At 54.2% G+C, this 23,597-nt stretch overlaps 2 protein-coding genes across 2 annotated transcripts; one reads left to right on the plus strand and one right to left on the minus strand.

Annotated features, from left to right (window-relative positions):
- The first annotated feature begins 1,575 nt into the window (after positions 1-1,575).
- TMEM125 (transmembrane protein 125) lies at positions 1,576-20,992 on the plus strand. Its single transcript, XM_012775847.3, has 9 exons — positions 1,576-1,649; positions 3,014-3,126; positions 4,580-4,733; positions 4,962-7,272; positions 9,822-9,939; positions 12,170-12,245; positions 17,121-17,358; positions 17,441-17,609; positions 20,745-20,992. The coding sequence occupies exon 4, from the start codon at positions 5,106-5,108 to the stop codon at positions 5,760-5,762; it is 657 nt and encodes a 218-aa protein (XP_012631301.2). The 5' UTR covers positions 1,576-1,649; positions 3,014-3,126; positions 4,580-4,733; positions 4,962-5,105; the 3' UTR covers positions 5,763-7,272; positions 9,822-9,939; positions 12,170-12,245; positions 17,121-17,358; positions 17,441-17,609; positions 20,745-20,992.
- Positions 12,408-16,599, minus strand: C2H1orf210 (chromosome 2 C1orf210 homolog). The gene is made up of 6 exons (XM_076010187.1): positions 16,459-16,599; positions 15,867-16,049; positions 15,733-15,761; positions 15,550-15,638; positions 13,463-13,576; positions 12,408-13,322 (listed from the first exon to the last, which is right to left on the minus strand). Exons 1-6 carry the CDS (start codon positions 16,597-16,599, stop codon positions 13,003-13,005), a joined length of 876 nt encoding a protein of 291 aa, XP_075866302.1. The 3' UTR covers positions 12,408-13,002.
- Positions 20,993-23,597: the final 2,605 nt, after the last annotated feature.

A 23,597-nucleotide genomic window follows, 5' to 3' on the forward strand; every position in this document is an offset into this window, starting at 1 on the left:
CTAAGAAAAATATACAGCATATGAGAGAGTGACGAGTGCTAAGGAGAAACATAAGGAATAAAGGCAGTAAAAGAAGTAAGGTCAGGGGTAGAAAGTATTAGGGGAGGTTGTGATTTTAGATGGGGTGGCCAGGAGGTCTCCCTGAGAAGGTGACCTCTGAGAACATTCCTGAAGGGAGGGAGGGAGCCAGGTGGGAGAGACGCACTCCAGGCAGCAGGAACAGCCAGTGCAAAGGCTCTGAGGCAGCAGGAAGGAAGAGGTGGTGGGCAGACGCTGTTCCTCTGAGAGAGGTGAGCAGTGGCATGACCTGCTCCACCTTTTCATGGGCTCACTGTGGCCACCAGGTTGAGACTAGCCCAAGATGGGACGTGAGAAGCAGGGAAGCGGCCGCAGCCCCTCCTCTCTCCCCTCCGTACTCCCGCCCGCCCCCCCCCCCAGATGCATCTGGGGGCTGGTCATCCTCACCTTCCACTCCGTGCCCATGGCCACTACCTGCTCCTGACCTTCATCACCGCCCATCTCAGCTACCCAACAATTTCTGCTTTGGGGACAGAGTTCAACAGCCCTGAGGGGAGCCTGCTTTTCCACTTTAACTCCAAGCTAACTGGTAAGACCCAAAAGTAGGAAAAAGACTTGCACAGTCAATGTTTAAACCGAGGAAGCTACTGCAGACAACTTTGGAGAGACAGTAAATAAAAGAATGAGAAAAAAAATTTTTTTAAAGATAAAAAAGAATTTAAAAAGAAAAACAAACAAAGAAAAAATAAACAGAGGAAGATTTTAGGCTTTGTTTCTCCCTTCAAACCCCCAAGGGAACAGAAAAGGAAAGAAAATCTCATGGGTCCCCTGCCCCAGCTCTGCCCAGGATGGCTGGACTGTGGGGCTGGCTGGGGCTGGACCCTCCTTGGGACCAGAGGGTAAATGAATGTCAAATGTGTGCAAGAGTTTGCAGCCACCAGCCCTGCTGGGCCCCCTGCTGTGCTTGACCCTCTGGGTTAAGCCCCTTTATTATGAAGGGGATCCCTTGTAATGCTTTGCAACGAGCAGGGTGAAAGCCTGCAACGCCACACCATTGTCCCCAGTCCAGCCTGCCCTAACCCTTTCTTGAGGGGAAGGACATCTACAGCTGTGCCGTCCTGGAAGGACACAGCTGCAAGACAAAGGCAGTGGCTGAGCATTTGAAATGCGGCCGGTCTGACCTGAGATGCTCCGTAAGTATAAAACACACACCGAACTCTCAGGACTTTGTGCACAATAAAACTATAAAATAGCTCATAAATAACTTGTATATTCAAATGTATTTTGGAATCAAATAAAATATCTTCCTTTCAGTGTATTGTTTTCACCTGTTTTTAAGTTTTTAATGTGGCTGTTAGAAAAGTTTAAGTTGCAATGTGACTCACACTGTATCTCTATTAGACAGGGCTGTTCTAGAGTTTGATGGGCCCCTGATCAGCTCCAGGGAGCAGGGCAAAGAGAAGCACAGTTATTTTGTGAACTGGTAATGGAAAGATAACTTTGACTTTGTTTTTCTTTTCTACTTCATCCCCATCACAAGGACAGAGCAAGAGGCATCGTAAGGGTGCAGGAGACAAGGGACAGCCTGCTCCCTTCCAACCAGCCACCCCTTCACCAGTCTGGAGTACGGGGTGTGTGAGGCCAGATTTGCCTTTTAGGACCAGAGGCCCGGCCATGTCTTTGATACTCTTCGGAACCCTCCAGGGGCACCTCACACAGTCCACATGCCTCACCCTGGCCTCCCAGGTCCTGTGCAGCCTGAGCCAAACTTGTCTTCCAGCTCCATCTCACGTGCTCCCTGCTCAAAACCCCACACCTGTCAGTTCCCACTTTCATTTCTTCAGCCAGTCATTCAGCAGGTTTCTTGGTTACTCCCCACATGCTGGCACCTGAGGTCATGATGGTTAGCAAAACAGACACTATTCCTGCACTCACTGGGGACATGTCTAGTAGGGAATGACAGGTAAGTAAATAAAGGACAATTAAGTACACTGCAGTATGAACAGTTGTGGGAGAAGCACAGCTGGCGTGGGTATACCAAACAGTCTCCTAAACCAGCCTGGTGGTCAGGGAGGGCTTCCTGGAGGAGGTGTCGACTCAGTTGAAGAATGTGAAGCTGGGAAGTGGTAAATATTCCAGGCAGGGGGACTCTGGATTCAAAAACCAGAAGAGCAGAGTGGAGTGCAGAGCCTGCAGAACTGAACGCCACTGACTGATTGGAGGGCAGGGTGCCAATGGCAAATGCCTGGCCTGGTGTGGATGGCAGGGGCTTTGTGAGCTTTGTGAAGGAGGGTGGCATCACCTGAAAGGCCTTTACCCTTCCTCCCTGTTCACTCAAATCCTGCCTCCCCTAGCAGGGTCTGGCCATGTTGGGCAGGCCTGCCTGGGCCAGATATTCAAGCCTTTGAAGGAGAATGAACAGGGGCTTTGGGGGCTCCAACCCGGGACCAAGGGATAGAGGTACTGGGGCTGGGTTTGGGGGTCAGCTGGTGTTGGCATTGGGTTTGGGGGACTGGAATCAGGAGCAGGAGTCAAGTTTGGGGCCAACGGTGGGGTTGGGGTCTAGAACCTAAGTCCCGAGTTTGGGTTAGACTTAGAAGTTGGAGCTGAGATTTCAAGCCAGATTTGGGGTTGTATTTGGAGCTGGGATGAGAACTGGATTTGGAAATGGGGCTGGGGCTGGGGCTCAGACGGGCAGCAGGAGCTGGGGCAGGGATAGGAGCTGTGGCTGGAGTTGAGGCTAGGTTCTGAGGCTGGGGCGAAAGCCACACTGGGGTTGGAGCTGGGGGTGGGTTGGGGCCCAGGCTCTGGGACAGGTACACAACATTCCTCCTGCTGCCCAGGTCTGCGAATTTTTGTTCAGAGCCCTACAACAGCAGGCAGAGGCCCCTCCCTTCCCAAGAATGCCTCTGCCCAGTAGAAGGAGCAGTGCCACGTCAGCCAATCGGCTCAGGCCCAGCCTGGAAACAACACCTGTTAATCCCTCTCCCGCCAGGCTCACCTGAGCGCAGTTTAAGCAGGTGAAGCGTCTCCCCGGAAACGGAGCTGGAGCGCCCCACCTGCCCGGTCCTGTCTGCTCGGATCAGATCCAGCCCATCCAGGCCTCTCGTGAGTTCCCCACAGTCCCTGCCGTTTCCCTCTCCCCCACTTTCTCCCACTGGCCCTTCCCCTGCAAACCTCCATCCCAGCCCCAGCCTAGCCCTGGGTCTCAGCACACCTGTGCAAGCACTTTCGGAAAAGTGAAGTCACAGCCACAGGAATGCTGGACCTGACTCCACAGCCCCACCCACAGCCCCTCCCCCACTTGGGGGGGTCAGCACCAGCCCCGCCCACCCTGTGGGGCAGGGCAGCCCCCACAGAGGGTCTCCTGGAGGACAAATACCTCCCCAGGGTGTAACCTGTGCATGGCCACGTAGTCATATTCCTGAAGTGATCCAGGACCTAAGTCCTGTGTCCTCCTGGAATGGGAGGGGTAACATGGTGTTCATTTATTCAGAAAGCGCGCTTTGAGCATCTACACAGGCTCTAGGCCACATTGGAATTCTGAAACAAAGATGTCAAATGACTCAAACCCCCTCCCCAAGATAAATGTTCTTGTCCTCACTTTTCAGATAAGGAGACTGAGGTTCTCAGAGATGAGCTCACTGGGAAACCCAGACCCTCTTGTGAGCCCCACACCCAGCACTAAAGGCAGGAACCAGCCCTGCTTGCTTCTGCCCCCTGCTGCAGCCTGGGGCTCCCAGAGCCCGCATGTCCCCGGCTGCTTCACTTTTGCCCTGCTGTCCTCCAGGACAGGTTAAATGAGCAACTGCTGTCACATACCTCACCAAGCTCCCACCAATGGGAAGGATGGGGGTGGGGTTCAACTCCAGAGCCCTCCTTTCTCCTTCCTCACTTTAGGGAAAGCATGGAGGAGGTTGGTAGGGGGTGTGGGGGTGGAGAAGAGAGGGGCGAGCAGGGGTGTAGGGGGCAAGGAGGCAGGAGCAGTGGGAGGAGAGCTGGGAACTGCATGGAGAAATGCCGGAGGTAGACTTCCGGGATGGGAAGGGCCTGGCCGAGGTGGATTAGCTGCCAGGAGGGAGGAGGAGTCCAGTGGTGGCTGAGAGTGTGGTGATGTCTTGTGTGCCTGAAGTGAGGAACACAGGAGGAAGAGCAGGACATGCGGGCTCTGGGAGCCCCAGGCTGCAGCAGGGGGCAGAAGCAAGCAGGGCTGGTTCCTGCCTTTAGTGCTGGGTGTGGGGCTCACAAGAGGGTCTGGGTTTCCCAGTGAGCTCATCTCTGAGTACGATGACGAGCTTGGGTTGGGACCTGTTGCATCAGGGGTGACTGTGGGACATCAAGGTAACAATTGACCAGGGAGATCAGGTTGGAGAGACACGGATTTGGGCACCAGCAGTTTATAGCACCAAACTCAGGCTGTAAGATTGGTCAGGATGTCGGGGGCGTGACAGAGTCCGATCCTAAACCACAAAGAAGGAGGAGACAGCCTAAGAGAGAAGATGCAGGGCCAGGCTTCTGGTTCCAGAAGGGTTAAGTCATAAGCCCCTGTCCCTCCCCACAGCTCCCCACAGGAACCAGCAGTGACAGCTGAGGCCATGTGAGTAGGTCCTGAATGAGGCTTTATCTCTGGCTGTTCGTCCCATCGTCCACCGTGGCACCAGCTCCCTTGGCCAGCCGGGATGGGACAGGCGACTGGGAGAGCCAGAGCCAGAGAGGTCAGGGCCGGCAAGGGGATTCCCCAAAGGGTGCTGGGGGACTGTGGCGGGGCAACTCTCCTGGGGTCACAGGAGAGGCTTTCCCAAGGGACAAAGCTGGGGAGGGGCTTTCCTGGGGGGATTCCAGGGGACATGGGGAGGATTCTCAGGGGTCACCTGCAAGGCTCCCAGGTGCAACCATGATGCACAGGTGACTGGGGAGGTAAGACTGTGATTCTTCCCCTGCAGGTGATGGGGACCACAGCCTGCACTGCAAGAGGAACGGGACTCTGGGCCTGTAGCTACCAAGCAGGTCGTGGGGGCACCAGGCCATGAACTGCACCCTCTGACCCCTGACTCTGCCCTCTGCCCTGACGGCTGCCTGAGCACGCCATGTCTGAACAGGCGGCCCAAGCCCGGGAGTCGCAGGGGCTGCCCCCGGATGTGCTGGCGGAGCAGGTGGAGCTGTGGTGGTCCCAGCAGCCGCGGCGCTCGGCGCTCTGCTTCGCCGTGGCTGTGTGCCTCGTGGCGGGCTGTGGGGCAGGTGGCGTGGTCCTGCTGTCGTCCACCAGCAGCCGCTCGGGCGAGTGGCGCCTAGCGACCGGCACCGTGCTCTGCCTGCTGGCCCTGCTGGTTCTGGTCAAGCAGCTGATGAGCTCGGCCGTGCAGGACATGAACTGCATACGCCAGGCCCACCATGTGGCCCTGCTGCGCAGCGGCGGAGGGGCTGATGCCCTCGTGGTGCTGCTCAGTGGCCTGGTGCTGCTGGTCACCGGCCTGACCCTGGCGGGACTGGCCGCTGCCCCAGCCCCTGCTCGGCCCCTGGCTGCCATGCTGTCGGTGGGCATCACTCTGGCTGCCTTGGGCTCGCTCTTGCTGCTGGGCTTGCTGCTGTATCAGGTGGGCGTGAGCGGACACTGCGCCTCCATCTGTACAGCCGCCCCCACCCACGGGGGCCACGGCGGCAATGGCAGCATCTTCAGCATCTCAGGACAGTTGTCAGCTGGCCAGCGTCACGAGACCACATCCAGCATTGCCAACCTCATCTGACAGAGCCAGAGCCCTTCCCCCCACCTGCCTCAGCGACCCCAGAATCGTGCCAGGTGTGTGTGTGTGTGGTGCATGTGTGCATACGTGTGTGGCTAGGCGTGCCCAGGGTGCGGCAGCCCTTGGTGGGACTGTGTAATGTGTGATTAAGAGCCCGCGTGCTCCCACACATCTGCACCCCGGGAAGGGTAGTGTGTTCCTCCTCGGAATTGAGTATTTGTGTCCATGGAACGGCCCGTCTGTGTCTGGGACCCCTGTTTCCAGCACCCCTCAAACCCTGTCCAGCAGCCACCAAGGATTTCCACAGGGGTGACTATTGCCCACTCGAGACGGCACAGGGACCACTCATCGGGGAGAGTAACTGGTGGCAGAGTGGGAGGAACGGGGGCTCTGGAACAGGACAGACCTAGCACGGCCTCCCCCCGGAGCACTCCGCAGCTGGGGTTCTGGGGCAAGCGACCGAACCTCTCTAGCCGCAGGTGCTTGTGGTTAGTGGTTGTGGTCACAGACTGTGAGGATGAAGCGTCATGTGTGTGGAAGGACTGGGCTCATGCAGATGTGCAATAAAACGGTGGCTGCTACTGTCTTGTCATCACCTCACCGTCTCACCCCAGAGACCCCCCCCCCCGGCCCCGGCCCCAGCTGTCCAAAGTGAGCCCTTTGCTCCTGTCCCAGCCTTATAAACAGCACCACAGAGGTCCCCTCAGCCAGGCCAGGCACTAGAGGGGAGCGGGCTGAGTAGATGCTGAGCTTCGGGTAGGTGGAGGGTTTGCAGTCCCAGGGAGGTGGTGCAGGGACCTGAGTCCTTCGTGTTTGCTCCCTCACGGGTTCAGGACGAGGTCGTCAGTACTGGGCTGTCCGGAGCTGGTCTCTCTGAAGACTGCTCCTCCCTCTCACTGCGTCCCTTCAGCTGATTCCCTGCAGCTCCCCACCCCACCCCTGAAACCAGCACGTCCTGTGTCTGTGCAGTGGCTGCACCAGCTGGCCCGCTTCTGGGCTCCTGGGCTGGTAAGAGTCACTTCCTGCTTGGAGTCAGCCGTGGAAGGGAGCTCCCCTTCTGTGGTGTGCAGTTACATTTCCTGGGTGGCAACAATAAAGTTCCACTGGAAGCAGTGCTCAAGTTACTCTGTCATCACTTCCTGCTTTGCGAGGCGCAGGTTGCACGGGGCTGGGGCCCCGTGGAAGAAGACACCCAGAGAGGCAGGCGGGGAAAGGAGACCCGCCTCCAAAGAGACTACCCTAGAGCTACCAAGGCTTTGACTAGAAACGATTGCTTTCAGCAGGCAAGGTTGAGGATGTCTCCTTGAGAAAATGCTGGGCTGGCAGTGAGGGCAAAGGTGTCGCAAACTGAGGGAGGGAGCAGCGGGAGGAGACCAGAACGCCAAGGACACGCCTCTCCCTGGGGGTTCCGTGGGCGACTCTGCTCAGCATATTCAAAATCTTGCTTCTCTCATCTGGAACTAACTGGCTCCTCTGTCCCGTCTGGAGGTGCCACCGCTCAGCAGGCATCCAGGTGAGAAACCTCAGGTGACCCAAGACAGCCACGGCAGCTTCACTCTCTCTATACCCAAGTCCAATAGCAAATCTCCAGCTCCTGTGGCTCCCCTCGCAGACACTGAATCCATGTTTTCATACCCACTGCCTCGCAGGGACCCTCTGTCTTCGCTTGACTCGCACACTGTCCTCCTTACTCTTCTCCCTGCCTTTGCTCCCTTCCCCTCTCAGATCCCCTTCTCCCAGCCCCGCCCCCACTCACACACGCTTGAGCCAGAGGGATCATCCTAAAAACGAAAATGAAAATCTACCTTAAAACCTCCCAGTGGCTCCCCACCTCTCACGGCTCCCGGACACAGTTTGGTCTCACTCTCCCCACAAAGCCCCCCACGAGCCACGAACTTGCCATGTCCTCTCACCTCAGATGTTCTGTTCTCTTTGCCTTCTGTTCTCCACATCCTCTGGGGCATCTTCCCTGACCCTCTCCCCCTAAACTCCTGAGCTGCCCCCGCCTGTGCCGTGACACCCTGCATGGTGGCTCCCATCTGCGGCTCTCTCTCTGCGTGCCCGTCTCCCCATCAGGAGGGGAGCTCCTCCCACAGGGTCTGCGCCCACTTCTCTGTGCACCCCTAGTTCCTGGCACGAGCCCCCCACACAGTCAGTGCTTTGTTGGATGGGGGAAGAAGAACTCCCGCTTGGCCAGCAGGCAGGTGTGTGCAAGGGGCAGGGAGAGACCCTCTGTAACTTGGCCGGGGGGGGGGGGGGGTGTAGTTAGGCCACTACCCATGTTTCCCAGAATCTTTTGCCCCCGCCCCGGGCCCTGTGCTCTCTACCCCAGAAGTTCATTCTTCCTGGATTCCCAAAGGGATCTCTCACTATGAGCACCTCCTCCGTGGCTGTTAGAGGACCACAGAATGCCCTTCTATCCTATAGGATAGGGAGAAATTCCTTTTCCTTTCATCCGAGACAAGGTCACACTCTTTCACGATTCTCACAATATTTCTTTTCTAAAGGAAAACAGATGCACAGAACCTAGAAGGTGGGGAGGGGGAGTGTTAGCATAAACCCCTGATGGAGCAGCTGCCGAGGGCAGGGCCGGCGCCAGCCTCTCCTGGGACGGTGTGAGGCTGAGGTGAGGGCTTAGCCCGCAGGGTAGTGGCAGTCGGCACCTGCACGCCCAACTCTAACAGGAGACTGGTGACGGTGCGAGCCGGGTGGAGGCACAGGCCAGGCAGAGATGCGTCCACTCCTCAGTCCCCAAAGCAGACTTCCCACCACTTCTGCCTTCCGATAGTGCAAACTGTTTCTCTAAAGCCCTCCTCTGTCTACGTGGCAACCAGCGGCCTACCAGCCTCTCTGCTCGCTCCCTCTACTGCTGCCCCTGCTGTCTTCACCCCCTACTATCCAGCTAAACTTCTGCATCTCATCACTCACCCAGCGGAGGAATTTGGACTTTGTCCTGAGGAACTGAAAAACATGGAAAGATTTTAACCAGGGAAGGAGAGTCCTGTGGCCAGATAGGATTTGGGACTTGGTGGCTGCTCTGTGGAGCTGGAGATTGGCCTTAGAAAAATAAGAAGAAATGGCCAAACAAAAGCCCATCTTGGCTGGCCACTGAGGGATGAGAAGTTGCCAAGCTAGCAAGGGTGGGAAGAGTATCCCAGAAAGAAGGAATAGCATGAAGAAGGGGCCATACCCTGAAATCTAAACTGGTATTGAACGAAGAGAAAAGGTGAGAGGGGGCTAATGGGGAGACAGGGAGAATGGCCTGGACCTAGAGGCTCCCATCAGGTGGCAGGTGAAGTGTAGAGAAAGTTGACATATGTCCCTCCTGGGCTTAACGGTCAAACTCCAGGTTCTCAGCTGTGTCACCTGCATGTCTGAGAAGAACACTTTCTAGAAACTGCCAAATCTGGGCCAGTCCAGGTGGTCCTCACATGATATCCAGTCACATCCCACAAGAGACCTGGGCTTTCTGGGGACACTCAAGTTTCCCTTGAGGAGCTTCCTCCAGGCCCCAGGGGATCTGCACATGTCCCCTCATGTCCCGATTCCTGCACAAGGACAGGGGCTGCCTTCCTGATTCTTCTCCAGGGGACCTGTGAGACTCCCCTGGGCATAGCCTTGGCAGTCACCCCAGGAATGAGCCACAGATGCTGAGGGCCAAGCCCAGACACCAACAAGACCCTCTGGCTCTGCCCTCATGGCATGCTCCCCAGGACTGGAGCCTGCACCCTGAAACTCCTCAGCCCCATTCGCTGGGGGAGGGAGGAGCCAGCCCAAGCAAGATGGGAGCGACTCCAACAAGCAAGAAGTTCCTCTCGGAGTCTGTTTTATCATTTCTTCATGGTGAGGTCATGGCATTATTGCTGGGTGAAGTAGGCACATTGCAGTTAACTTGCTTGAGCTGCATCTCGATCTACAAAAGGGGCTGCCCAGCAGGACTGTTAGAAGAAAGTGCTAGAACAACATCAGTGCCTTAGAACACTAATGATAGTGTCATTTGTGTTGCTATTATATTCTTCTGCATCAGAGATTCTAATTCTAATCCTTTGCTCTCCTGACCAGATCCTGCCATCCGAGTCCTGAGAAACAGAGATGGTCAAATCCCCAGCCAGGAAGTGAATGAGGAAGGAGGCGGCTTGGCAACTCCTCCCTCAGGATTAACACTGGTTACCCCTTGCAGGTACCCAGTGCCCTGGGGGTGCCCGTAGGGACATAACTAACACTTGCTCTGTTCCATCTTGCATAGAAACTCATTTACTCCTGCTAACGCCCATAGGAGGTAAGTGATGTTAGGATCCCCATTTTACTGAGAGGTTGGAGCACTGAGGGGCTAAGTAACTTGCCCAAGGCCACACAGCATGTACATGGCAGAGCTGGGGTTTGAATCCAAGTAACTTGTGCTCTCAACTCACTTCCCCACTCCACCAGAACTCTGTGGGAATTTCTGTGCCCTTCACCCAGGGTAAGGGACACGGCCTTGTCCTTGGAGGCCTCAGGCCAAGGCAGCAGGTGTCTGGATTGACCCCCATGGTCAGTCTGGGTTTCGGTTCCCAGGGCAGAGTAGGCAGTAGCAGCTGCTGGGGAGTAGGGGACAAGGTGTAGGCCCAGGCTGGGCCTGATGCTGGAGAGGCCAGACCAGAGAGGGCCTGGCCGAATCACAGGCCCCCGCGCCTCTTTGCGTCTGGGCGAGGCATGCGGAACACAGACCACAGTGGGAAGGAGTCCTCCAATCACAGGAGGTCTTGAAGGACAGGGTCCAGGGTTCTTGTGACTCCAGGCTCCTGCTCAACCCACTGTAGGTTCTGAGAGGAAGCCCCAGCTGTGGACCCTTGTGTGTACAGGCTCAGGAGGAGCAATGGCTGATCTGGGATCCGGCCCTTACTCTCTCCTGGATCCCTCAGAGGCCTGGACTCGGTCCCAAAGAGTACGTGGAAACAGGGACAGCTGAGCTGCTCCTGGCACAGAGCGGCATGTGGGGCAGCCTCTCTGTGCAGGGGGATCGAGGGAGCCTGAGGGCAGGGGTGCAGCTTCTCCTATGTACATGCTCTCAGCCCTTAGGTCTGTGGCCGGGCAGCCTCTGCTCCTCCCACGCCTGCCAAGGTCAGACCCTCTCTGGACTCAGGAACCACTGCCAGCCTGGGGCTCGGTGAGCCGGGCTCCCCTCCTCTCTGGCTGCTTCCTCGAAGCCTCCTCTGCTGATACTCCCTGCATGTCCCCCACTGGGTCCTCAACACCTCCTCCCACTCTGCCCTGCCCTGGAGATTTCATCCACTCCTGCCCTCAGTGACCCGAATGCTGAGTGTTCCCAAACCCATGTCACCGGCCTGGACTTCTCCCCTGGGAACTCAGCTGTCCCTGGGCACCTCCCCGTGGAAATCCTGCATCCAACATTAAAGCTCCATTCCCCCAGCCTGCTCTTCCTCAGTGCACCCTCCCACCCCCCCCCAGAAGCCGGGGCAGCTTTGTTGATGCCTGCCTACTCCCCAAATCCAGTCAACTCTGCCTCCCTCCCGTCCCTGGAGTCCCTGTTTCCATGCCGCACCTTAATCAGGTCTTATCACCTCCTCCCTGTCTGTCCTCTCCCATCCCTCTCTGCACGGCAGCCAGAAGGACTTCCCCGTTATGATCACGATACTCCCTTGCCACAGACGAGCCTCAGCTCAGGCTAAAGTGTGAGCTCTGTGTCTTGGCACCCAAGGCCCTCACCAATCCAGCCCACCCCTGGGCTTCCTCACTGTCGTGGGCACCCCTTACCCCCTGCCTCTTCCTCAAGCACCTCTCCCTGTTAGCCATCACAGACTCACCTTCTCTGCTGGCTCCTTCCTCAAAAGGTGAAACCACATGCAGGAGAACACACGTGGGGTGGCCGCCTGGCTTACAAGGACTGCCCCTTGTCTGGGAATGACCTTCAACAAATGAGCAGGCTCCCCAAACCACGGATGTGCCGTGTTCCCAAACCCCCTTGGCTGCTTGGACCAGTGGTGGGTACTTGACCCAAACTGGGCCAAACAGATTCTCTCCCTGAGAACTGGAAACTTGGAATCCAGAGTTTGGGAGTCCTATGCCCCTAAGTGACAGAGCGCTAGAGGTACAATGCCTGGCCTCTGGCTGCTGGGACCACCTGGCTTCCTGCCCTCCCAAGTCACTGTCCTTTGATTCCACGCAGCAGCCAGGATTTTCCCCAAAACTCCTTGTGTTGCTTGCAAATAGAAAGCAGCTTAACTCAAGCGTCTCCCACCTTAAACCTACCTCCCTTGCTCAGTTTCCCCACCAGCTGCTAGGACCCTGTGCTCCTCCTCTTCATCAAGACTCGTAAAGTCTTCCACATCAGACTCCACTTCCTCACCTTTCATCATTCCCTCTCTGCCCACAGTGAGTCAGACTATTTATTTGGCATCTGCCTTGTGCAGGAATCTGAGGATACAGAACAAGAACAGCCGGGGACCCCAGAGAGCTGTCTGGCTGTGCGGACAGGTGCAGCAAGGGGTAAGTGCACATTATAATAAAGATTAAAATAAAATGTGGCCAGGACTCACAGGGTGTTATTAGAGGAATGGGCTCATGTCCCTGGAGGAGGGAACATGTGAGCGGTGTCTACCGCTATGAGTGGTAAGTTTCAGTTCAGGAAAAATAAAAATGAGCTATGACTTTTTATTCAAAATGAAAATACGTTTATTAATCCCTGTGAAAAACATAATATATTATAACCAGAATACCCACTTCATTGATAGGAAAAAATTTCATTAAGGAGCTTGGCACTGGTTTTCACCTGCTCACATGTTATCACCTGGGCACATTTGAAATGCTGGCAAGTAGGCAGGCCACATGGGGCCTACTACTGGGGTTTTCGTCACTGTCACAGAGTTTTTAGGCAAAGGGACAATGTGAACAGAGGTGCATGGAGAAACTGCATGGGGTGGCAGGTGGGGAATGACAAACATTTAGTCACATAGGGAGAGGCAAGGAAGGAAATCAAGAGGGCGGATCACAGAGGGACTTTTTCCATGCCCAAGCCTTGGTTGGGCTTTGTCCTGAGAACAGCAGGGAGCCATTGAGGGTTATTGAGCAAGAGAGAAGTCATTGTTACGTTGGTGGCTAGTGTCAGGGAAGGAAGGATTGCTCTAACCCTGGTCAACCTTTAAGCCCTCTGCCTCTGTCCCTGAGACTCAAGGCTCCCACATAGAAGCCACTGTCCTTAAGCTGTCAGGCATGGAGGGAGGGGGCAATGTCCAAAGATTGGGGCTCAGAGGGAGAAGTGTTCCCTGCTACCCTCTGTCCCCAGCTCGCCAGCTCCAGGCTGAATATAATTGTCCTCAATGAAGCCGTCATCATCATCTTCGACCAACTCTGGGCGGTTCCCCCTCCCTGTCTCAGCCAGTGGGCGGTGCCGATAGCTGGCATAGTACCGGCGACAGAGGTGGCATTTGGCAGCAAGTGCGATGAGCAGAGAGAGGACCACAGCCCCCAGCACAACCCCGACCAGCACCGGCCATGCCCGGGCCCCAGTGCCTGGTCCAGGGGCTGTGGCTGATGCCGTGGGGAGCTCCGAGGTCCCCGTGATGGCTGCAAAGAAAGGGATAGCATTATGTGTGAGCCTCAGATGGGGCTCTCTGGGGACACCAAGAGGAGTGCAGGCAGGGTCCTTGCCACCAAGCCCAGCATCTAAGGGGAGCCTCCCCAGTCACCGCCCCATGGTCACTCACTGTGGTTTGGCTCAGTCATGGAGAAGCCTGACGATGCTGGTGAACCTCGGCCTCCACCAGAAAGAGCCCGGCTCCAAGGAGACGCCCCAGATGCCAGGCAGCCCCAGGGCAGTCCTGGAAAACACACATATGTGTAGGTGTCAGGGATGGCCGCAGGGTGCACACTCCAGGTCACACTCACAGCCATGTCAGTGCTGCACAAATGCTGGGCGTGGCAGAGCAGGCCACACCAGTGTCCACAGAAGAGAAACAAGCTGAGCTCACAGCAACTGTCCACCTATAAGGGACAGTTGCAGAGTCCGGCTCTAGAAGATACTAAAAAAATAAATAAATTCTAGAACTTACTGAGCACTCTTTATGATTCAGGCACCAGGCTCATAAAACCCTGTAATGTGGGTATAAGCATGACCCCCTCTTTGCAGATGAGGGCTCTAAGGCCGAGGATGGTGAACTGACTCAACCAAAGCCCCCAGCCTGCTGCACTGCTTGGCAAGCTAAGGACAGGAGATGGGGCAGAGGTGGCTCCCCAGCCAAAGTGGAGACCACACATGTGGAGGAGGATGCACGTCCCCACCCAGGGCAGGGGCCTTTCTATTCCTGAGTGGGAGCCACTGCTACTCCACCTCAAATCCCTGTCCATCCACCTCTACCAACAGGATGCCCACTCTCTGCCCCCAGAGGGAGGCTCGAGCCAGGAAGCATCCACACAAGCATCACCTGAACCAGGAAATTACCTGGATGGGAATCCCCAGGGCCAGGACACCTAGAGGAAGAACACCTGGATTAGGGGAGTAGCACGAGGAAGATCCTCTAGGCTTGGGAACACCTGGAGGAGCAGCACCTGAATCAAAGGTGTGTCTGAGGAGGCACACCTGAATCTGGGGAGTCTCTAGAGGAAGAGCAGCAGCGTTGGGGACATACCTGGGGGAGGAGCAGCTAGGGCTGGAGAGTATCTGCAGGAGGAGCACCTGACTCTAGGGAGTCACTGGGGTCAGAGTAGCCAGGCTAGAGGAGTGCCTAGGAGAGAAGCACCTAGTTGAGGGGAGTATCTGTCATATTTGTTGACACAGATACCTTAAAGACACCCTCGCTCATCACGTCCAAGCTGGTGTCAAGCCCTATCAGTTCTTCCTCTAAATATCACTGGAACGACTCTGCCCCCCCCACCACTGCCACTGCTGAGTCCAAGCCACCTTCACCTTGGACCTCGACTCTAGCCAGTATCTCCCACCGGTCTCTCCCCACCTCTACTCTGTTCCCCAGAGTGATGGGTTGAAAGTCCAAATCTGCCCCCATCACTTGCCTGCTTAAAACTCCTTCAAGAGCCCCCCACACCCTCAGTGCTGCCTGCAGACTCCTCCTTGCGCCCCTCAAGCCTTGCAAGCCAGCACGTGGTCCTCAGGCCAAACCCTCCCCCTCTTCCCTGCTTCTCCCTCCCCCACACCCAGACTCACCCACCCTCTCTTCCCCGCCATTCCCATTCCCTTTCTCTGCGTTTGGGACCCCTGCCCATCACGGCCAAATCAGTCCATACTTGCCCATGAGGTTGTCCCAGGGTCCCCCACCCCAGGTGACCCCACACTGTCCTGCCCAGTCTGCCATCAGTCAGAACTGGCAATTGCCAGGCGGGCAGCTCCCCGAGGGCCAGGCCTGGCTGATGAATCTGTGCCCTGGTGCCGCACGGAGCTGGGCACGCTCAGAGCTACTCGTGTGACGTGCGAGATGGGGGGGCGCCCTAGGAAGGTGCCGTCAACAGCTCACTCGTTCATTAGCCTACTGTGGGCACTGGGTCCTCAGAAAATGACAATTTGTTCAATTGGAATGAACTGAATTCAATTTGATGTTTCTAAGACTTTACTCCTCCCTGCCCTGGCCCTGGGAATTCTCCCCAAGGACACACATACAAACACACACACACCATAGCCTCCCAAGGGCACATATCTACTCCCCAAAACGCCTCTGAACGCACAGCCCACACTGAGCTGCCCGTCCCCCTACACACACACACACACACACACAGACGTCACGCCACCACCTCAGGTCACACTTTCCTCCACTAACAAGCGCACGCCTGCTCTGATCTGTACCTCTTTCCTGCTGCCAGGAGCCCCTGGGGATCTTGCAGAGCCTGGGGACCCCCTCGCAGCCCCCCACTAGCTTCCCCCTCTGCTCCCACCTTCAGGAACTGTACACAGTCCGTGGAGGAAGCTTCCGGCTGGGGCCGGCAGAACCTGGATCGGTGGGCGGGCCAGAGCGGCCACTTGACTCACCTGGGGAGGCAGCGGGCGGGCGGGGCGAGCTGCAGGGGGGCGGAGGCGGGGCAGCGGGCAGTGCTTCCAACCGGGAGGGCTCTTTCTGCATCTTCCCAGGCTTTTGCCTAGAACTTTACCAGCTCAGGCCTCACCCCAACCCTGTGCTGGGGGTGACACAGCTGGGATCCAGAGAGGGGTTCAGTGGGCCCTAGAAGGTGCAGACCCCGCAGCACACAGCTGCTCAGGCTAGTGGCCCCAATAAACAAGTGGATTTCCGGTGACAGGTCCAAAGTCCAGAGTTGCAGGGAGCTTTGCAGGCCTGTGAAGGCGGTGAGCTGGAACCAGAGGGAAGGGAGGGCATTCTTCCCAGGCAAGCCAGAGGGACTAAGGACACTCCAAAATTGCCTGCAAAGGTGTGTGTGTGTGTGTGTTCATCTGGACCTCAATGATCTTGTGACTCCACCAGCCAGACTCTGAACCTCTCCCGTGGTGCTCCCTGACTCCCTGTTGCCTCCCTGTCAGTCCCTGAGCCTGGCGCCTCCTTGTCCTTCAACACCCAGTTCAGGAGTCACCTTCCCTGAGCCTTCTACCTACAAGCCCCGCCTACCGCAGCACTTCTCTAGGGATCTTGTGATCATTTCTTCCCGGACTGCCTCCCCGCCTCCTGCCCCCACGCCCGCCCACTTAGCCTGGGAGCTCTCCCAGGGCAAGGCCAGGCTTTGACAGCCTCTGGGCTCCCAGCACCCAGCACAGTGCCTGCCCCGGCTGGGTCCTAGAGGCACTGGAATTCACAGGGACCCGCAGGGCACGGCTGGAGCCAGGGCTGCGGAGAGGGATTGCAGGTGGGGCGTGGTAGAACCAGCTGCAAGGTGGAGGTAGGGTCATGCATGGCCTGGAATATCTTAGGACAGAGTCTGAACGCTCACCACCAATGACCCTTTCCACCTCTGCCACCTTGCCTGGGCAACACCTTCACCCTCTGTTCCAGCCACGCCAGACTGTTTTCTCTTCTATTCCCTGGCCTCCCAGGCTTTGCAGGCCCTGCCCCTACAGAAGACAATAAGTAAAGGCTCTGCACATCCATCATTCAGTCATTTATTCAATGAATATTTTTTTGAATGCCCACCACCGAGTCACAGCCAGCCCACGTGGCACACATTGCAAATCAGTGTAATTGCAAATCAGCAAATCATTGCAAATTGGCTATATCAGTTCCCACCGGCTCCTCAGCCTGGAGCTCTGGTGCAGTGAACAGCCTTTACAACCTTCTGTGGCGACCCAGGCAACCATGTGGTAGGCTCTGTGCTAACTATTGGGGGCAGACTTTGTACCCCCATAAAGCTTTCCTTCTGGTGGGGAAGAAGATGGATAATACACAAGTAAAGAAATAAATACGATTATTTCAGATAACGGTGAGTGCTATGAAGAAAGTAAAATAGCTTTACAATAGCTTCGTGGGAGCATCAGAAGAGACTGCTACTTCAGATGGAAAACGAGGGAGCTCACTGAAGAGGGCACGTTTGAGCTGAGATCTGGGTAAGGATAAGACAGTGATTGTGCCAGTACCTAGGGGAAGAGTGTTGCAGGCGAAGGGAATGGCACCTAGGCACAGACACCTACCTGGATGGAGTGCAAAAAGGGGAGGTGAGTCAGGAGCCACCTGTGGGACCTCAGGGTTGGGGGAGTCTTTGCCTGGGAAGGGAAGCCATTGGTCGCGTGGGCAAAGGACCGATCTTACATTTCAAAGGGATCGCTGTGTCTTCAGTGTACAGAATGGACTCTCGGAGGCCCAGGTAGAAGCTGGGAGGCCAGTTAGACGGTGTCACCAACCATCCAGGGGAGAGGACACATGGCATCAGGGAAGTCAGGAGGCGGGAGAAGTGCGCAGATTCCAGGTAAGTTGTAACGGTGAAGCTGACACAATTTGCTGATTAGATGTGGGTTTGCGATAAGGAAGGAAATCAGGAATAATTCCAAGTGGTGGCCTAAGCCACTGGAAGATGAGAGCTGTCATTTAGTGAAGTGGGAAGACTCTGGGAGAGGACCTGGGAACTCAGACACCTGGGAGACATCCACGCATCACATGGAGCAGGCAGAGGGGAGACCAGCCTGGATGCAGTGGGAGGTGGGGAATACGCATTTGGGAACCAGAAAAATGTGGGTGGCTTTTAAAGCCAGGATCTGGTGGGGATCCCCAGGGAGCAGTGTGGAGAGAGAAGCAGAGCCCTGGAATATGCAGGAGTAGAGGCTGGGTGGCGAGGAAAAGCAGGAAAGGAGAGTGAGGAGGGCATTGAGGCTGGAGGCAAACACTGAGACAGCGTCCTGGGCAGAGAGGACAGCTTTCCAAAGGCGAGGGCCTGGTTTGCCATTAGCCAACTGCTGCAGGCAGCTCAGAGAAGATATGGACTAGAATTGACCTTGGAAACTGGCCAAGTGGAGGTCACTGGTGACCTAGACAAGAGTGGTTTCAAGAGACATGACAGCATATTGGGGACAAACTCCCAAGTGGAGACCCAGGTGTATGGGAGCAGAGGAAGTGGAGGCTACTCCTCCAAGGAGTTTTGCAGAAAAAGGAGCAGAGAAATGGGTCAGACACTGGGGAGGGGGTGGGACCCAGGCAAGGAGCTATGAGACCATGGTCCGTTGGGGGCCTGCATCTTTTCCTCTGCCAGCCACTCCAAGTGCGGGGCCGGCGATTTGCCAGGCAGAAAGGATCAAGCAAGAGGGGGCCAGGGAGCCAGCTGCGGGCAAGGGCGTGGTTGCCATGAGCAACCGTGGGACCCTCCCCAGCACACAGAGGGCAGGGGGAACTGGAAAGGTGGTAAGGTCCCTGGATTTCAGGATGGACTGCTGGTGGCCTAGACAGGACGAAGGGAGAAAACAGGACATGCTGGGCAGATGTCGCCACATGGCAATGGAAGTTCCCTGCGGGATGCAGTTCTTGATGAAGTCCCAGCATTTGAACCATGGGGTGACCTGGAAGCAGGGGCTACAGACCAAAGGTGGTTTTTCTCTTATCTGAAGCATGTGATTAACTCAGCCTTCTGAAGCAGAGGTCCAAGGATGGCATTCTAAGAGCCCTGTTAATGAGCAACAGAGCTAGGATTCAACCCAGGCTTCTGACCCCACATCCAGAACCTTTTTAGTTACATCCCAGCTACACCCCTCTGCTCCTAGGGTACAGGTGCCCATCAAAGTGTTCAATTCCTCACAATCATTCTGAATGACAGATAAGCAATCACCTTCCTTTCAAATATGGGGTTGTATTTCCCAAAGGAAGCTCAGGGCGCTGCTACCAGACAGCCAGGAATGGATGCTGAACAAGCCAAGAGCCGGGCGCCCCGTCCCCACCCCACCCTGCCCGCAGCAGACAGGACTTCCAGCCGGGGCCTCCGCCTTGGGGTGGCTGCAGAGCCCCTTTGAGAAGCCGAGCAGAGCAGGAAGACACGTGTGCACACCAGTCGCCATTCTCGAATGTGCTCACAGGCCTGCCCTGATAGATGCTCAAGAAAAACTTGGGTGGACGCATGGTTAGTTCCAGGGGCTCACTGGCTCACTCCAGGTTAGAGCTGGTGTTAACCCTGTTCACTCTGCTCTATTGTAGACAAACAACCCTGGTAGATAGGTAGAGAGCACTTTCTCTCTACAAGCCTCTAGAGGAGGCTGCCCGCCTCCCATGCTTCCGGCCACTTCCAGCCACTTCCAGCCTTCCAGAGAGGAGTCAGCACCTCCTTGGGACTTAGAAGCGTCCTTAGGGGGACACCACACTCTTCCTCCTCTGCTCAGCCTCCACCTCCCCGGAGGGTGCCTTTCCCCACTCCTGGTCTGCCCTCGCTGACCTCCCAGACATGCCCAGCATCTGAAGCACCCCTGCGGTCCCACAGGGGACGTGGCCTGAAGCTTGGAGAAAACAAGCCCTCCGACCCAGTTACCCTAAGAAGTCACAGTTCACAGGGTAAGGTCACAGCATATGTCCTCAGTGGAGCTTCCCAGGAGGCCTGAAACCAGGGTAAAGTTTCCTGATTGCAACTTCTAGGGTTTCCTCACTTCCCCAAGGGCGACAAGACTATCCAGGCCCAGGGCATCCCATGAGGCTCCCAGGGCGAGCTGACCAAGCCTCTTAGATACCAACCGCACCACCCTGAAACTCCGGTATAATTACCTCATAGAGTTGCCACATTGGATCCAGCATCCAGCTTCCTGAGACAATTTCCTCCCCGGCCACCAGCTCCAATCTGCCACATCAGATATACCAAGATAATCAGACACCACATATGCACGGGGGAAGGACGTAGCAGTCTATGGGCCCCGTGGTTCCTTATGTCTGGGTAGCCAGGTCTCGGAGGAACAAAGCCTGGCAGGCTTGGCAGGGACTACCACACCCTCTCCTGCGGATGTCACGTCCGTGCAAGTGGCCAGGGTGGTGGACCAGCGAGGCAGCTGCCCACCCCACTGCCTCTCTGGGCCCAGGCAATTCGAAGAGCCATCTCAGCCACATTCTTGCTTTCTCGTGGAAGCCCTGTTAGAAAGGGAAAAGTAGGAACTAGGGGCCCACCTGAGCCCCCAGGGGTGTTGGAGCAGTTCCAACGCAGAAATTCACTGGTGGCAGACACCACTTAGGCCTGGAAGGAGAGGTCTGTCCCCTGGGGGCAGGACGCCCACACCAGCGTGTTGTTGCAATAGCACACACTCAGTCCTCCGCTCCCCAGTTGGAACAAGTGTCCCTTCCTCACGGTGGGGGAGGGGTGGGGGTGGCAAAGTGCCTATATGGCTTGGGGAGAAGGGTTAAGAAAAGGGCGGAGTTGAGATGCTGCCTTCAAATCTTGCCTAATCCCGGTGTAAGCAAAGAAAGTAAATAAGGAGTGAGCCTAATGGACTTGTGTTGTCACTACCTCTTGTCCTCAAACCAACAATTAAAATAAGACTGAACAACCAAGAGGCAAGAGGAGGAGAGTGGCTCCTGTGAGGAGTGTGGCTGTGGCCCATGGTGGCAGCTGTCCCTCATAAAATGTGTTTTGTATGCTACGCAGGCTGCTATTGTTTGAGGCCGAAGGACAATGAGTCACTTGTGTCTAGTGCTACTGGGCGTGCTGCTGGTTCTAGGATTTCAGAGCGACCTGGGGTGAAGCAAGGACCTGGTGCACCTCAAAGGCAAGAGGCCCTTAGATCCTCGCCCGCCCATCTCTCCTGGTCTGTCCCCCGCCTTTCCAAAGGCCCTGCCCCGTCATAACACGCACGCTCCTTGTTTGTTCAGAATAAAATCTCTAATGCTTTCTGAGCACATGAGGACTGATTTCCTTAAATCATTTTTAAGAATTTGAGGGATGACAAGTGCAGACGATGGAAACCTCCCTGTGTACACCAGCAGAGACTTTTAACCGCTTCCTGCCTAGGTAACACAGTCCGATAGGCCAGTGCGTAGTTAAATTCTCTGGCTGTGGCTCTGACCGTCTGGGGTCAAAGCTGAGCTCCACCACTTTACTAACCTGAGGATGCATCAGTTTCCACGTCTGCAGAATGGAGATAATAGTAATAATAATGAAACTTATCTCAAAAGGGTGGGAGTCCATGAAGCGTAGCTAACACTTTTTCCTGGCCCCTGTAAATGTTTAATAATTGTTAGCCATTGTGATTGAGGTTGCTTGGTGTTCTAACAGTGCAAGACTGCATTTCTGAGTAACTTCATTCTGACCACGATAAATAAAAGTTTGTTATGCTTTAATAAGTCCTGAACTTCAAACTATCTGAACCCCGTGTGGGGCGTTGATTTCAGCTTCTGACCTCACAGGGCCAAATGGCCTTTGTCAATTAGTTTGTATAAAAGGGACTTCATTCAAAGCCTTGTTGAATTAACTGGGGCTTCCTTTAAATAAGGGCTTGTTTTTAGAAGCTTTCTTTTTCCAACAAGGAAAAGAACACAATGGGTTCCAAGTAATCTACTGTCCTCATCACAGCTTGTCACAAACACCTGGCACATCTTTCAGACCAGAGTGAAAACACAAATACACACTAACTTGCTAACTTCAGGGACACAGCCTCAGCCTGATGTTCCAAAGCATTTGCTAATAAACTTCCTCTCACTACAGAGTTATTTCCTGGAAAAACAGCAAAAATTGTTTTTGAATTGACAAGATGGCTTTAGTTGTTGCTGAAGTTAAGTGAAAGTACCATTGTTACTATTAACCTAAAAAAAAATCTTAAAAGAATTACTTTTTTTTCTTTTGACAAGAAGAAAAAGATACTTTTCCTTTCTTTGCTGATCAATATGAAGAATGATTAATCAGTAAAGTCAATTGCAGGCAAAGACAGAACTGAGGAATCTAGTTAATGTGTTGCTTGTTTCAACCAAAAAAAAAAACACTTCATAATGTTGTTTGGGCAAAATTTACTTGGTTCTTCAAAAAGCAATTGTAACAAACAGTAGAGAGAGTTAAGGCATTTATGGGATATACAAAGACACCAGCATTTGCAATTGCAATAACAAAGAAATATCTTAAATACTTTGCAAAATATTCTAGGAGCCAAGACACAAGGGCATGCTTTAGGAGAACACAGGAATGTAATTTGGGAGGAAAATTGGAATTACCCATTTCCTTTAAAATCACTAAGCAAAACAAAGCAGCATTCAACTTCACATACTGACTTTACATAGTTTATATATAATAGTTCGACTTAAATCCAAGAAGCAAAGTTGTGACTCTTACTTTGTTTATTTTGAAAAATAATTGCATGGACACCCAGATAGTCCATCTCAACATGACAGGTTTACTTTGGAGGAGTCTCTGTTACTTAGAAGAGGACCAATTGGACACTTCAATTCAAACTGACCCTGAAGTCAGTTTTGGGGGGCAACTTGGAGAGATTCATTCTCTTCCCCCTGGTACAGCCTCTGTTGATCCATCCCTAAATTTCACCAGCTTTTTTGTGCATAATTTGCATAACAATTTCACCCGAATGGGTCTCAATTGCACCACCATTTCTGCAAGAAGACTGCAGACCTTGTCCACATAGAAAATTAAATCAAATCCATAGACATTTTCAAAAGAGTCTGTCAAATGTTTCCACATATATTCGAGGGATGTCTGGAAAGTATGCAGCCATACAACCATTCTCGTTATATTAATAATGGGTGGATACTTTCCAGACAGTCCTCGTAGTATATTTACACGTGGTCTAAAACCCTCAGGGAAGTCTAAGAAGCCACATGGAGGACCAAAATGAATGTTGCAAGAGGTATAGATCAGTTTGTTCTCTAAGCCACCTATTAATAGAACCTGGGGAGTCAGGCTTTTCTGTCCCTCTTGAACATGAGGGTCCCGTGGAGAACAATGGGCCCAGCCCACTGAGGGGACCACAGAGGATGAGATTTTACTTTCCTAAAATGAAAGAAAAAGAAAATAGAATTTTCTGTTCCATTGTTGCATGGTTCTGGCTCATTCAGAAGCAAAAGAAAATATTGCTTTGACTGGCTTTCAGCTGAGCATGCCCCCCAAAATAGAACTTGATACCACCACAGCCTTTCAGCTTACCCAAATACAGATTGAACATCTCCAATCCAAAAATTTGAAATCCGAGATGCTCCAAATTCCAAAGATTTTTGAGTGCCGCTGTGATGCCTCAAGTGGAAAATTTCACACCTGACCTCATGTGACAGGTCACACACTTTATTGAAAATGTATAAAATTACCTTCAGGTTATGTGTATAAATAAATTTCATGTTTAGGATTGGGTCTTATCCTCGAGATACTACATTATGTATATGCAAATATTCCAAAATTTAAAAAAAAAAAAAAATCCAGAATCTGAAACACTCTGGTCCCAAACATTTCAGATAGAGGATACTCAACCTGCACAAGCAGTATGAATATATGAGGTCTGTCCTG

This window comes from Microcebus murinus, chromosome 2 (assembly GCF_040939455.1).
Source record: "Microcebus murinus isolate Inina chromosome 2, M.murinus_Inina_mat1.0, whole genome shotgun sequence".
NCBI lineage: Eukaryota > Metazoa > Chordata > Mammalia > Primates > Cheirogaleidae > Microcebus > Microcebus murinus.

Coding starts and splice junctions, on each gene's coding strand:
- TMEM125 (XM_012775847.3), top strand. CDS start 5,106: ATGTCTGAACAGGCGGCCCAAGCCCGGGAGTCGCAGGGGCTGCCCCCG.
- C2H1orf210 (XM_076010187.1), bottom strand. CDS start 16,599: ATGACCCTACCTCCACCTTGCAGCTGGTTCTACCACGCCCCACCTGCA. Junction 15,639..15,732: donor CCCGCCCGCTGCCTCCCCAG/GTGAGTCAAGTG, acceptor CAGTTCCTGAAG/GTGGGAGCAGAGGGGGAAGC. Junction 13,577..15,549: donor CTCCTGGCAGCAGGAAAGAG/GTACAGATCAGA, acceptor TGTGTTTTCCAG/GACTGCCCTGGGGCTGCCTG.